We start from the raw sequence: 14,272 nt of genomic DNA on the forward strand, positions 1-14,272 counted from the left end.
AGTTCGTGCTAACTTATTGCTGACATATAACACTGTTGAATAAATTCGTACTTTTTGTCCCCTCTTGCGAATTCCTTACAAGTATAGCCCCACAACGCAAACGTCAATGTACTCGTAGATGCTTCCTAACAACGATACGCTGCCGGTCAGTGTAATCGTGCCCTTGAGAATGGCTTCACGCATAGTGGTGTTAGCAAAGCTTCGACGACCACGTTTGCGTCACTTCACCGTATTCCCACCTGTTTTGATTCCGCAATATGTTGTGACTTGAGAATACTTTTAGCATATTTTTCTTTTAGCAGATTTTCTTTTAGCATTTTTTATTTTTCAATTTTTTTAAGCATATTTTTCAAAAAATTTCCAGTAGCCTAAACACCCAAAGGTTTTCACCTTAGGGTTAAAGTCTCCTGTAATGGAGTTTGGCTACTGTAGTTGCTATAATACTAATAATAATAATACTAATTAAGTCAATCGCACTACATACAGTATGTACTGGAAGTACGGTACAACTACAGAGTACTTTTACATATTTCCGCTTTTGTCCTGCAATATTACAGTACACTCACTGTTGTTGAGCGCAGCTTGATAAATCCCTTTTAAAATGCTTGCTTCGTTTTAGCATTAGCATAATAACATTGCACCAGTGGGCAATGATTCAGTAATTCCAAGTTAGCGACGCACAGAAGAATTCACAATCCACCGTTGTTCTCACGACAGCTATGCATCGTATGCAGTAAAATGACAATTGGAACGTGCATATCCGCTTGAATAGACAGTACGAAGCGGAAAGCTTTGATGTGCCCGTTCCAGTATGAATATGCTCCACGTGAGCAGTAGAAAAATTTTTTAGAGGGCCGCATAAAACTTATACCGACATAAGTGAGCTGTATACCTGCTTCCGTTTACTCTGCTTCGAACTGTGCAATTATAGCGAACCGTGTTACCTACCAAAATGTTCGCCTGCAAACATGCCATCATGTCGGTGTGGTTGATTGTTGGATGGTTCTTCTGCGTTCCGCAAACTGTATCAGGCGCGTTCGCTTTAAACGATCAACTTTCGGATACTCCCAGTTATTAATATATATTTCGTTCCTATCTTAACCTTAACATAATTACTGTATTTACATTTTGCAGCAGTCAAGCCGATCGCATGTAAAGCATGCTCCTCTTCTCATGCCTTATCGGCATGTGGATATCCCGTCAAAATGGCGGATTTGGCGTCCAACAACACTGAACTGATTAATTTGTATTCTGTCGTCTGTTTTCATGGCTGTGCTCAGCAGATCTTTACAGGTAGGATTAAAATTGTGCATGATATTTCGTAGTCACATGTATGATTACTGCAGAGCAGAGAAGTGTTTTAAGTCTAGAGATACCCGATGAAATGCAAATATTACTGTATTCGCTCGCACATCTTGGACCACAGAGTGTGTGTACGGGAAAAACGCGCATTCAATATACACACTCTAACCGGGCCAAACGCGCGATTCGCGATTTGATAAATTTCTGATGTCTTACAACATCTGGACTGGAGAACTTCTTGAATAATGAAAAAAATTAGAGCTCTAACAATTTTTATCATGTTTAGGCTCGAAAGCAGCCATTAACATACAGCTTTGGCGTAAGCACGAGTTACAAACGGATTTTGTTGTGGTTTTGGGGTGCCCCTGGAGGGGGAGGGGTACGTTCCGCGTCAACATTCTTGATGGCGATGAACCACCGAACAATGCGAGCTTTCAGCTACAGAACCTTTTTTTCCAGAGTGAATTGCCATTTAAATGAAAAGACTTGATTTAATAAACAAAAATTCACAAGAAGAACTGTTCATCTTGAAACCAAATGAGGAATATTTCGTAGTCGTGCATTTTGCCCGGTTAGAGTGTGTATATTAAATGCGTGTTTTTCCCGTACACGGACTCTGTGGTTCAAGATGTGCGAGCGGATACAGTATTTGGTAAAGAAGTCAATCACCGCGTGCATGCAAAAAGTCAGCGCGAAGAGACCATTAACCAGGTACCACACCGTACCAGGACCTCTCGAGTTATTCTCACTGCTAATACTCAGTAGATCTCAATAAATCCAAAGGTGTACAAGTATGTACTGTGTGTGCATCGGCATTTATCGTACTCTGATAAAGCGTAGTTACGGATATTAATAATCAGGTGGGAAGCGCACAAATTTCTCCTTGGTCTTTTAATTTACATTGGTCGAACTGCAAACTTGGCCAACGCGTACCTTCTTTCCAGATGGTCGCTCGCAGTACGTGGCGTTCGGTTGCGTTGATACCGGCTCTCCACTGGACCAGTTTGGACTGAATATGACCAACTGCCCCAGTTCATCAAACGGTCAGAACACTGCGCCGAAGAAGATGGGTCGTTTTACGGTATCACACTGCTTTCGCTGCGACGAGGATGATTGCAACGATCCTGCCATTAACAGTCCAGTGCGCGGTGCACCACGCTCGTGGCCTCCAGTGGAAGCCAATCCAACCGGCATCGTAGCGCGGGTCAAAGGAATTTTAAAGTCGATTCGGTTCACATAAAAAAGGGTACTCGCAGTGTATACTAAAGGAAGTGCAGAAATTTCTTTAAAAAGATAGCTTGGTAGTAGCGATCGAATTCTTATACCAGCGCTGTTCCGTTGCAACTACGGGCTTCTACAGTTTCCGTTATTGTTGCTTGCATTTGCTTCAGTCGTATTAGATTAATTTTTATAAGCGCAATTTTACATTGTGCAAATGTTCCACGACCCACTGGTGCTATACGGTTTGTTTGGCTCAGATGCCAATCTGAATGCTGTCCACAAATGGATAAACTTTTTATCATGTCGAAGGAAAAAAAAACAAACGTAACAACAGACTAAAATTTTGAAAAGTCAAGATTCTCTTCCTGAATACTAACATGCACATTGTAATCAAGTGCGTTATACTGCTAGACGCACAGGTAAACATGACATCTCATTCCCATATGACATCTCATTGACATTATGACATCTCATTCCCATAACCGCAATGAATAAGAACGGTTTTAAAAGTCTGTAGATACTCGTACGGTACAATACGTAATTCAACAACTGTACACAAAAAGGAAACAAAAACTGTGGCAAAGCGAGGCCGCTTTTACAAACTCGTCACGGGGATTCGCACATCCTGAAAAAAAATTCATTAATGCCACGCCATAAAAAACATTGGCTGCACAGTGCTCGGGAACGTACGCTTTGGTTAAAATCTGGGCAGTCAATCTGTGAGATCCTTTTGATTTCCGACCACTCTTCCAGCCACCCATCCTTGGCGGCTGCCATACTTTCCAACTGTACCGCCAGCTCCAACGGCTGCATCACGTGCTCCTGCCCGTAATGCAGTTTGGGGTAGCGCTCCGGGCGGAATTTCCGCTGGGCGGAGCTGTAGCCGCTCTCCGGAAGATTCAGTTCCTCCAGCGATTTCGCGGTGCGCAGATCCTCACGGAAGCGCGAGTCGGAGCGGGACAGCTGCATGCAGGCCATTTTTAAAAGGTCATCGGTGGTCCAGTTGTGGTTGACACAGCGCTGGCATTTGGTCTCGCGCCGGCGCAGCGTCACACCGGAGGGGTCGGTGGGCGGGGCGGGCGGGGATTCGGAAGGGATGCGCTGGATGAGGGAGTGGTTGAGGGATTTGAGTTTACGCTGGTCGAACCTACATTTCGAAAATACAGAAGGATACTATTACATACGGCTGATTTTGGCAGTTGTTCAACTTGTTTTCAACCGGTTGAAAGAAACATCAACTCGCTATTGCTGTAAATGGGAGAAAATGCTGTGCAAAATGTGTTCTGTTGCAGCCATAAATCCTTATCCCATGCCAGTTTGAATTATGGCGACAACAAACACAAACGGAGAACATAATTGCAGTCAAGCAAGGCATTTCCCAATGCAAAAATGAGTTTACGCTTCTGAGGATTTAAGAAAAACCCATGTGCGAACGGATTTGAATATTAAAACTGATGAAACGCCGGATACGTAGTTCGTAAACATAATGATTTTTGTAACATCTGTCGTAGTGCAGTGGCAAATTCTTGGGTCATGGGCTAGGATCGTAACAAATTCAAAAAATAATAAATGTTATGAAATTAGGTTCAGGCTACTACTTTCACAAATTTTTTCTTAGCTGTAAATTGTAATTCTGTTTCTCAGTGCGTCCGCATAGTTTTCATAAGGTAATGCGCAAATAATTGTCTGTGCGATCCACCGACATCACTTGATTTTCTGTTGTAACGTACGTTAGTCGGCGGTTGTCCGTCTGCAGGCGTTCCATATCCCGTTCAAGCTCCTCAATCTTGAGCATCAACGTGGCGATATTCTGCTCCGCCACGTAGGTCTCCACCGTGGCCACGGAAGATGTCGTGGAGAAGGTGTGGTCCAGATGGGCGTCGCTGGTGTAGCGGTATTTGGACAGCGGGGCACCCAGCAGCTCCAGTATGCGCCACAGCCGGAAGAGAATTATAAACAGGCTAACCTGCTTGCCCACGCTGTAACTGGCAAGAACGGCGACATTCAGAGAAAAGGTCAGCAGCGTGATGAGCGTGTCGAAGAGCTCCCAGTAGTTGCGCACCAGATGCCGACCGGAAACGAAAGAGCGGAGTGATACCTGCCCGAGAATAACACCTTCAAACTCGCAAACGATACCTTCATCGTTAAGGGTTTACAAAATCAGTGTATCAAAATTCTTGCGCAAAAAAATAGATTTTTGTGGAAGGTACAAGAATTACATGGTTTATATTTTATTTTGCAAATTTGTTTTCGAGCAAATATACGTATTATTATAGCATTTCTTTTACTTTGTATGTGTTAAAAAAAAAGTTGACCCAAGGATTCATTCACACAAAAAAAAAATTCACACAAGGATTCATAGTAAACCAGCGATAGAAGGAATTGTAGAGCAATGGCAAAGTGATGCATAATAGTTGCGATCTTATTATTAATGTCCTGCATATTTCTGAAATAAGTTCTGATGGCATCCATAAATATGAAAAATGCGATATTTTTATAAATAATCCAATGGGTGATACATTAATTATTTATAATTAATATTCATTAAAAGGGTCGGCTAAAAACTCGACATCACATAACCAATAAGAACTGCACCACTTACCTCTAAGAGGAAGGCACATAACAGTGCTGTAGATGTGCACTGCATTGGCCTTTTTAAATCATCTTCTGAAAAATTCCTAATGTAATTCAGCGAACAAGGAAGACGAAAGAAAATACGTAAACATGTTGTAGCGTAAACCGGCACTTAACCTACCAATATAACTGGCAGTCAGACGTATCCCCGTAAGATTGTGTTCGGTGGAATTCCAGCAGGACAATGCGCGAAATGAATCTAAAATTATAAAATATTCATAAAAATATTTGAATAATATTTTGGCACGTTAATGGAATGTATGGCTGCGGTGCTATTTTAACCGAAAGATGACCCTTGCAATCCATCAGCAGGATACCTCTTTCATATGCATCTCACTAGCCGTATCAACTGCTTTCACTGCAGTTTCCGCCATTCACAGCCAGCCTGTTTTCTTTTTTTACAACATACTTCACATAAGCGTAAAGTAGTCTACAATAACACTTGCTTCTTTCCCATTGAAGAACGTGCGCAACTTGCTAACATAATACTGTGAACGTCGCAATGTAGGGAACATCATAAATAATTTGAATACATTATCAAAGAAAATATGTCCTGGTACAAACATTTAACCTTTCATTAACAGGCTTGACCTTTACACGTTCGTAATGGTAACGTTATATTAACAACCACATGCTGGTTTAATATATTTAATTAATTCATTTATTCAGCGATAAATCACGGACGATAACAAATTTCTGCAAAATTACTTGCTGTAAATTCGAGCGCACAAAACAAACATTTCTTGTGCAAATTAATTGTAACAAATTTTACGGTCGGTCAGCAGGACGCCATTGTGGAAAAAGAAAAGGTGTAGTGTTTTTCTAATGAGGCCGCATTATAGTGGCTTGCGCCAAACGACCGATCAACCGGCATTTCGTAAAGAGCCCAGCCATTGATTGCACGCAACGACATTGGATTTATGGTAATTTGGCCAATTACTATTGGCATACTTGGCCATTATTATTTGCGCAAATTATTTCTAAGCCAAAAAGGTGTCAACGAGCGAGCGCGGGAATACAAGAGAGTGTGTGAGTGCTGCCGTATATATCCGTCCATGTAATCTGATTATTAGCTGCATATATTGCGGTATATACCGTGTTAATGGGATTATACACGCAATTGACTGCCGGTGCAGTATTTTGCATTCAGCGCCGCTTTTTGCGCTGAGTGCTGCGGTTTGCAACAATGCGCTTATCCATATGAAAATATTAAAATTATCGGCATTATCGCATTGAGGTTGAATAAACATTTGTTGACAGAAAAAACATTCACATCCTCTCGTCGAAAATAATTGTTTATCCAGGGACGAAAATTTATACTGTAGTGTTTGTTGATTAGAGGATTAGGCGGAGAATTATGCATAGCAAAAATAAAAATATTTAGAAATGTTAATCACGTTCTTTTTGATCAGCAACCTTATAAGATTCTCTGCAGTATTTTGAAAAGTTTTATGCACTGCACTACGCTGAGCGCCAACGTTTTACCTGTTCGCTGTTAACTTTGCAAAACAGATTCTGTAATAATCTATCTATCCTCTTTGTTAAATATGATTCTAAATTACAAAATTTTTGCCCATGAAAATAAATAAAAATTCATGTACCCATATGCTTTACACGACGAAGTGTGCAGTTTTACCGGAAATTGTAGCTACAAGATTCATTGTTAGTTTACTTTGCGATTATAATTTATCGCTAAATTATCGACAAGTTTATGTGCAAGCATGAAAGAATGGACATTATTTAAAGGGTGTTGCCGGAATTTCCACGATCCCGTCGATTTACATTTAATTAAGAGTAGCCCAACCGGTCCGTGGAGCTGGAATAATTAAAAATCCGGAAATGATATATTCGGTAAGCGGGTTTGGAATGCACATAAAATGCATAAAGACAGTGATTAAACGCCGACAAAAAAACCTTGTTGCACCTGCTTTAGCGCTGACAATAAGCCGGTGTGTGGTTGTTAATGGTAAAGTGTCCAGTTTTTTATCTGTTGTCAAGGTTTTCCATTATACGCTGTGCGCTCTAATGCAAGGACCAGTGTGCATTGATGAGTGTTTGACAATGCGCAATGTCAACATGTTACATAAAAAACACACGCCAAACAGCGCCTACATTAAACGCGACATGTCCGACCGGTATCTTTACATGTACTGATTTGTCAATCAAACACCATGACACTTTTCCTGCTGGTTCCGCTGATGAATTTCTTTGCAGAAAAAGATTACTATAAAATCATCACTGAACTTGAAGGTTTGGTAATGAATTAAACTTTCTACATTATTTTATTAAAATATAGCAGTGCCTGCATCTTCACTGAAATTACTTTTTTAAATGTTTAACTAAAGTCCGCTCGTATGAATAAAATGCAAATAACTATGTAAGCAAATTCTGCTAGCATTTAATTAAAAATGAAAAAAATACAAGTAGAAAAACCATTAAAAAAAATGTAGACTTGCAAGTAATATAAATTTTAAACGTCAAAGCGCTTGTTTTCGATAAGGAAATCACTTTACCAAATTATAAATTTATATGCAACAGTAACAGATGCATACTGTATTACGCAGATACAACAGATACTGAGATACATAATATGTGCTTTATTAAGCTTGCGTGCCTGGCTTAGCTTTAGTTCAGCAACCAAAGTGATATTTGCGGGAAAAAAATCATAGTGAAGACATTGTATTGACAAGTTGACATTCTGCTTACCTTGAATGGAGATGTCCAGCAACAAGAGAAGAAATATGAGCACCCCTTCGACCACCACCAGCACGACGCTGGCCATCGTAGCACAGGGGCTCTGCAGGCAAGGAGCCAATAAATCCCGCACTCTGCGAACACATCTTTTCAGTTTCCGCCCCATATTTCAACATTCTTCATAGCATACAATTCATATTAATTTTCTGCCTCAATAAAATCACTAATATGCGTATAAGTTTTATTTAACAATTCTAATAAAGTGTTCGTAACAGGATAAATATGGTGGAATTAATCATAATAACGCCTAACGTTGCCCAAATGTATAATCGATAGAGAGTGAAAAATAGGAGAATTTGAGAAGTATGGCGGATGCAATCGATGGCATACACCGGGATGGGAAAGTAGGTTATACAGTGCGCGTCTAACGCGGCGGAAGTGGCTGCAGCGGTGCATATGCACAGGTAGAGAAGTGGGGATCATCATAAATATGCGCCGGTATATGGCATAACACAGCGGTGACTCATCTGCGCGTAGTTCGTGCTTCCTAACGGTATCAATCGTAAATACGGAGGAAATTAATCGATATGCACTTTGTAGTGCGCTCAATAACCAGCGCTTGATCAAAGTATTTCAGCTTATTGTGCAAACCTCCAAATAGAATTTCCCTAAATTTCTTTATATAAGTAATATTTTTGAATTTAATATTGAATTTACACAAGATAATAATTAGTTGCACAAAATTTTTTATTTGTATTTAAATGGATAATAAACTGCTGCTTATGCAAATAAATGAAAAAATAAAATGTATGACCTTTTAATTTTAATTTGACGTTTTGAGGTTAGAATAAGGATTTTTCAGGCATATTTTACAGGCGGCGTTGTTAGTCATTTGTTGCCGTTTTGCTGTTAAAAAGCGCTGGACAAATAAAAAGCAATGAACCAACAAGGGAAAATTTCCGTCAATTGCGCATCGGTTGCGCATCAACGGGCGAATGGGATATTGATGAAAAGAAAACAGCGATTAAATCGTGGTATTTTGTTGCGCTGAGTGTCGGTAAATGGTTGTAGCCACTGCACTAGGCTGCGCACGACTGCCCACGTCCCGGCAATTAGGCATCGCACGCGCTGCTGACTCGCTACTGCGGCCATCTTCATCATCGTGCGGTGTATCTCTCTATCTCTCTCGTGATCGTGCTGCTGGAAGCCGGCGAACATGCAGAGATGAAACACGCTTGTAAAGATATCCGCTTGATCTACTTATCTTTTTTTATTTCTGCCACCGAATGACCAATTGCTAAAGTGCCTGAGTGCACTTGACGTATGTAATCCAATCAATGGATGACAGTTGCTCCTCTAATTATAACTTTCGGCTTCCTTTTATTTAAAATCCACTCATCGCGTGTATTGTATCAGAAAATTAATCGATAAAAAAAATTTTATATAAAAATTGTATACAAATTATTTTATATGGTTTAAATATGTACTTTGTTTTACGTAGATTTGGTAATTATATAAAATTATTATTTTGTAGTCGATAAAACTGATACATGTAAGGGAAATGATAGTACTCTTTTTAAAAAATAAATAATGTGTTGAATTTACCAGCGCACAATTTCTAAGCATTGCTTCGATTTCATAGTTTGAAAAATAATTTTAACAGTGGCGAAAATACGAATAATATTGGTAAAACTAAGTTAAAAACTTAGCATAAATATAAAACTAGATTAAAAATTTAGCAGAAACATGCAATTAATTTTTGTTGCCCAGTAAAAATATTTAATGCATCTTTTATCTTATATAAATAATTTATTTCCTTCTAATTATCATCACGAACGTCCAAAGCCATTATTTGCATTAATCAGCCAAAAGATAAAACACACCAAAATCATCAATTACGACGTCCGGACGCGCATTGTCCAGAGCAATTTTCGCCGGTTTAAAACTGAGCTTCTTTGAAATGGATCATTGCACAAACAATCGGCATAATGCGATGTAACTATCATAAATTACTATGTTTGGGCCAAAATATTTTGACGGACGAAGAAAAAATGCTGGTCAAGGCAATTGTGACATAACGCGTATATATCAAGCGCTGACACACCGAGTACATGTTGTGGTTTCATGTAGCAGCGACGCGGCAATTGTTTATGACAGGTGCTCGGCATTTTCACTAAAATGTCACCGGCTGACCGAGCATCGACCCATTTTAAATCAGCCACAGCGGTTGATGCATTCTCCCTTTTGCGGTTGATGCCGGTATCATTGGCTCATAAAACAACAGGATTTCTTGATGGAGATTAACGAGCGCGGACCAGTAGTGATCATAATATATTCTTGTACAACGGCGAACTTTATGCAGGTTCGCCAGACCGCCATCAGGCTTGGTTGTTTTAATCAATTTTGATTTATGCGCTTTTGACATTTTCGTATAATTATATTTTTAAAAAATAAAACCATTGCGCTTTATATTCTTCAAATTTCCTTCCAAGAATCTTTAAAAAAACGGGCAGTTGTACATATAAATAGTAAAATAAAATGTAAAATTATTTGTATTGGTAGTGCACTTATTTTACAAGCTGATTACGCTCTGCCTACCCTCGTTCCGCGTGTAAAATGTATTTGATCACCTTATAACGCCATAACTCTACGAAATGCGTAAAAATTGAAGTCTGGTTCTTAGAACAACTAGACTGTTACTGAATCTAAAATATTTCTAACAGAAATGAATATTAAACTGCCCCTTTGTAAAATCGGTTTTATTTTGCATTCACAATTTATTTTTCTATTAAGTTTGACCGACCAGCATATGTCGGTGTCGTAACATCACCAGTATTTAAATTTCTATCCCACTTTTTCCTAGATTTTTCTGCAGTAATAATCATCCTTTTTTTGCAATAACTTAGTCGCCAGCTAAACGTATTTTTGCGTCGAAAATCTCTGGTAAAAGTACGTATTAACTGGCTTAATTTTTGTCAAATCTCAACTACCGCCGCTTATGTAATCCATTAAAAATTTGCCGGCAATATTTTGCCACTATTCACTTCGACGCGCCGGTCGGGCCAAACGCGGTGAACACACACAATAAAACAACAGCACTTGTGTTGTTTAGCCAAAAGAAAGTTCTCCTCTTGATTGTCAATGCTTTCGCGGCTGACTGTATGGGAATAATTAGCGGACATAAATAAAGCGATTAGTGTAACACTTTGTGCAGAGGATGCGCACTTGAGCGTGTACTTGACAGGCATTCCTCAGCGGTAAAAAACGACACTCAAGTGCAATCTGCGCCAGACGCTGCAGCCGTTGGGCAATACAGGTATATACACGGCGTCGCTGATTGCACTGTGCGCCGGTAATTGCCACTTTTATCAATTTGTTGGGGTGGTTTTGCCGGCACACTTCGCCGACAATTGGGACAACAGTAGATGGTTTTGTAATTTTTTTAATAGTGCTACATAACTGAACCATATTTTCGTTGATCTGAACTTGGAAATACACCGCTGCTTGAAAGCGAAATTAAATCCATTAAAAACACTAACAATATTTAATAAAACTTTTTCCAACACAATGTTTTCTTTTTAAAAAATTCTACGGGCAAAGCATGCAACATGACTGCAAAATTTTTAATTGATTTGAATACGAATATCGCACAATATTAGATTTTTCGATTATCATATTGTTATCTACAGAATAATTAACAGCATAAAAATATATCGCATTACATGTATAATAATTTAAAATTATTGTCAAATTTGGAGAAATTATAGAGTTGCTACTTACGCATCAACTCCGGATCGACACCGTTTCATGCTAGTATTCCGTCGACGCGAACCCGGGAATGGAACAAACACCGCCCTGGGTTGCTGCTTTGGATCCACAAGCTCTTCCATAGCAAGCAGTTTGCAAGCAACAAGATATCAATATAAAAATAATTTCTCCCAATGGTTTAGGCCATTCGGTAAAAATCAGCGAAAGTTAGCTCAGTGGAACAAAAAGATCCGGTTGGTAAATCACAATGCTTTGGATAATAAAAACTGTAAATCAGTGACCTTTCCGGCCCACATCAAATTGTCCCCAACGAACACGAAAATGGCCGAATTGTTGGCCAAAAAAATAATAACAGACAATTCAACGTCCAGATTTCCGCTGTAGCGCCGGTAACTGATCACCACTCGAGCCCAACGAACGAACACACACAGAGCGACACTGTGACAGAATGGCTGCACTTCTCGTCAGCTGATGGCAGAACCCGACCGCAAAGAGCGGAAGGCCTCGATCAGATTCCCCCGGCGCGCAGTGGCGCTGGTCAGTTAGTGCATAGTAGAGAAGAATATTATGATCAGATAGGAAGCGATCAGGTGTTGGTGTGCTGTAAGCAGAAACCGGTCAGTGTGATTGTCCCTCTATAACCAGCGTATAGTACAGTGCCGCGCTCTCCAACTGATCGACAGCTCCACGATCGGCTGCGACATTTGAGAGCTGCCGGTTTGTAGTGCTGCGGTGTTGTTGTGTAAAGGTACATACGGTGTCTTTGAATGAAGACGTATTATTGCGTTGTACAGTGCGCCGGTGGGCGGTGCTCAAGTCGTACGGCGGGAAGTGGTTAACCAATCTCAGTTATACCAGGATCGCGGGATAAGTCTTTCAGGTAGCATATCTAGATTTCCTGTATTAATCATTTCGCGCATTAAACTGTCGTGACCAGTCTTACGTATGATTTATTAAATAATATTCTATAGATACAATGAGACGTACAACAAAGTCACTATAATTTTTTAAGTAATGGCTTCTTTCTCGTATTAACTTAAACGAAAAAAGTTTAGTAACTATTTCCGTGCGGATGTCCACTGTCCAGTACAAAGAGCGCATGCATATTCTTCCTTTTACCATGAACTTTCAGGAGTGCTAAATGCCCTGGAAAACGGAAAAATTTAAGAATTATGTGTAAAAAGATTAACTTCAGTAGTAGACTCGGCAGCTACAGCCAAAAACTATCCTTTTATTCTGTAAGTAATAAGGCTGTAATTTTTGTTTCTTCCCTGTGTAACGACAAACCCGAAAAAGTTTTTTTTCGTTAAATCAATGTTAGTTATAATATAAAGCAAAATCAGGCAATCAGTTCGATGCCACCTTTATCTTTACCTTACGTAAAGCCCTTACACATTATTGGCAGTGCACTACGCTTTCCACACATTTCACTGTACAGCGTCGAACAACCAAGTTTATTATGCATTATATCATGTTCGACAATAAAAGGCAGTATATTATTAAGTTCGACAAAATGTACTAATTTTACCGCATATTATCCGACTTGAGAAGACTTTATTCTCATCAGATAAAATACATACACCATAATATTCTGAAAATCTGACACCGCTGAATTTTATAATTGCGATTAATTGTTGTTTCTGCTGGTGTGATGCATAAATACGCATACAATACCTAGTCATCTCAAAAGCAGAACAAAAACAATTAGCGCTGTCACAGTAAACAGGCCTCTCGACAACCAAATGGTCATTTCGCGGTTTCATAAAAGTCTCCAAATGGCACTTGAGTGTGATGCGGTAAGAGCACAGTGGCCCGGTATCATTTACCACTGCTGAATAGCCGCGTAGTCTCCTCCACCGCTGCTTAATAAATATTACCTTATCCGCATCTTTTCCGCCCCCGATTACCATTATACCGCGACGGAACAATGCGTGTGTTTTCTCCACTTTGTTTATCAAAGCGACAAACTGCGCAGGTTACGCATACACACAAGTGAATCTGGGGGCTGCGGTAGCGGCAACGCATGCACTCTGTGTTTTGCGTGTGGAGGTGGAAGATGCGGCGGAAATTGTGCTGCGTGTACTAGGAAGTCAGATTGTGGTGGTTATGGCGTTTATTATGTTGTCACGAGGATAAGTATACAACTATCAGCGGTTATTGATGCGTGAAGTTCACGTTTTAATAATAAGGATACACCGCCGCTTTGAAGTGCCCATATAAAGCATAATAGCGTCAACTATGTAAAATTCGAAAATTAACATATAATAATAAAATAAATCTTTAGGCTTCCATAAAAAATTACGGTAAAATCGTAGCAGGAAGCCGGTTAATATGCTCGACAGCATTCCTCGTGGTGTTTCCACCGTAAAAACTCCGCCTCCCATTTTGCCCATCATAGACAAGACATCAGCTGATTGTGTAACCCTAGACAACACTTAACAATGCGCATACAGATCCATGAATCGGCTAATGATGAAATTATATTATTTGCCGATTTTATTTGGTTAATGCCCGGTGTGCTGTATGTGATTTGCCGGTCGATTGCATTTGGCGCTGACAGCGATGTGTAGTATTTGTGTGTACAGTACCTGATCTCATTCTGTGTTGTTTTTTCGCTGACGGACAGTGTCGCGCTTGACTGCCGGTGTTGAAG

General features: G+C 39.8%; 2 protein-coding genes across 3 annotated transcripts; one reads left to right on the forward strand and one right to left on the reverse strand.

The window, feature by feature from the left end:
- The first annotated feature begins 770 nt into the window (after positions 1–770).
- On the forward strand, positions 771–2,851 carry LOC129596018 (uncharacterized). Its single transcript, XM_055493172.1, has 3 exons — positions 771–1,031; positions 1,135–1,293; positions 2,247–2,851. Exons 1-3 carry the CDS (start codon positions 953–955, stop codon positions 2,540–2,542), a joined length of 534 nt encoding a protein of 177 aa, XP_055349147.1. The 5' UTR covers positions 771–952; the 3' UTR covers positions 2,543–2,851.
- Positions 2,700–12,291, reverse strand: LOC129596017 (uncharacterized). Of its 2 annotated transcripts, none has more exons than XM_055493170.1 (7): positions 11,632–12,291; positions 7,864–7,985; positions 5,279–5,356; positions 5,126–5,187; positions 4,254–4,621; positions 3,214–3,670; positions 2,700–3,148 (listed from the first exon to the last, which is right to left on the reverse strand). In XM_055493170.1, the coding sequence occupies exons 1-7, from the start codon at positions 11,739–11,741 to the stop codon at positions 3,119–3,121; spliced, it is 1,227 nt and encodes a 408-aa protein (XP_055349145.1). In that variant the 5' UTR covers positions 11,742–12,291; the 3' UTR covers positions 2,700–3,118. The 2 variants fall into 2 exon arrangements, with proteins under 2 accessions (XP_055349145.1, XP_055349144.1); XM_055493169.1 differs by having other exon boundaries at positions 5,126–5,190.
- Positions 12,292–14,272: the final 1,981 nt, after the last annotated feature.

The sequence above is a fragment of the Paramacrobiotus metropolitanus genome, unplaced genomic scaffold, assembly GCF_019649055.1.
Source record: "Paramacrobiotus metropolitanus isolate TYO unplaced genomic scaffold, Prichtersi_v1.0 Parri_scaffold0000085, whole genome shotgun sequence".
In the NCBI taxonomy this organism is placed as follows: domain Eukaryota; kingdom Metazoa; phylum Tardigrada; class Eutardigrada; order Parachela; family Macrobiotidae; genus Paramacrobiotus; species Paramacrobiotus metropolitanus.